The following is a 703-nucleotide window of genomic DNA, read 5'->3' on the forward strand; positions in this document are numbered from 1 at the left end:
TGCATGTTGATCCTTTCAGCAGCTTCTTCATTCAGTTGTTGCCCGCTGTTGCTCACTAAAAATGAGGATCGGAGGTGTTTGATTTCGTAACCTCCCCCATCCCTGCTGCCGCTCCTCTGATCTTTTTACTTTCATTTTACCAACGAGGCAGCAGCTGCTCCACGGTCTCTCTCTTTTACCAAATAAAGTAGTTTTCTTATAAACACTGCTCCGAGAATCCGACGGTCACCGTGAATTTACAAATCTGCGATCCGAACAGGTGAGTCTCTTCTCTGTGATATCACAGCTGCTTGTGAAGTTTGGTTTTTATATTCACCCATGTGTCGTTCAATTTTCGCTTTCTCAAACTTCAAGTTCAGTAAAAGTAGAGATAAATATTCACTTACTTTCTCCATTTGAAGTTTGATACTGTACAATTAATCACCTTAAAAGCACGTGTTTCTGGGGAATTCACCTGTTAGGACACGCCCCTCATGTATTTATAGCTCGTGTTCAGACTTATATTCAGCTGGTTTCGAGATGCTTTAATTATTTTCTGCATTACTGTCATATTAAAATGGGCGTAGGAGAGTTCAGTTACAGGATTTCTATCTCAACTCTAATAGTCGTCTTTCCGCTCCTTTTTGTCTTCAGGCTTGCTCAAGGTAAGCTTTAAAGTACATGTAAGGTATCCTTGCTTTGCAGCCAAATATTATTACTACTC

General features: G+C 40.4%; 1 protein-coding gene across 1 annotated transcript in view; it reads left to right on the top strand.

The window, feature by feature from the left end:
- The first annotated feature begins 528 nt into the window (after window positions 1-528).
- LOC102204095 (myelin-oligodendrocyte glycoprotein-like) overlaps window positions 529-703 on the top strand; it is a 4360-nt gene continuing 4185 nt past the window's right edge. The window contains exon 1 of the mRNA XM_005754329.1: window positions 529-644. Coding sequence (XP_005754386.1) covers window positions 557-644 — 88 coding nt within the window. The 5' untranslated portion in view covers window positions 529-556. The remainder of the gene's footprint in view (window positions 645-703) is intronic.

This window comes from Pundamilia nyererei, unplaced genomic scaffold, assembly GCF_000239375.1.
Source record: "Pundamilia nyererei isolate P.nyererei 1_Seehausen unplaced genomic scaffold, PunNye1.0 scaffold00544, whole genome shotgun sequence".
In the NCBI taxonomy this organism is placed as follows: Eukaryota; Metazoa; Chordata; class Actinopteri; order Cichliformes; family Cichlidae; genus Pundamilia; species Pundamilia nyererei.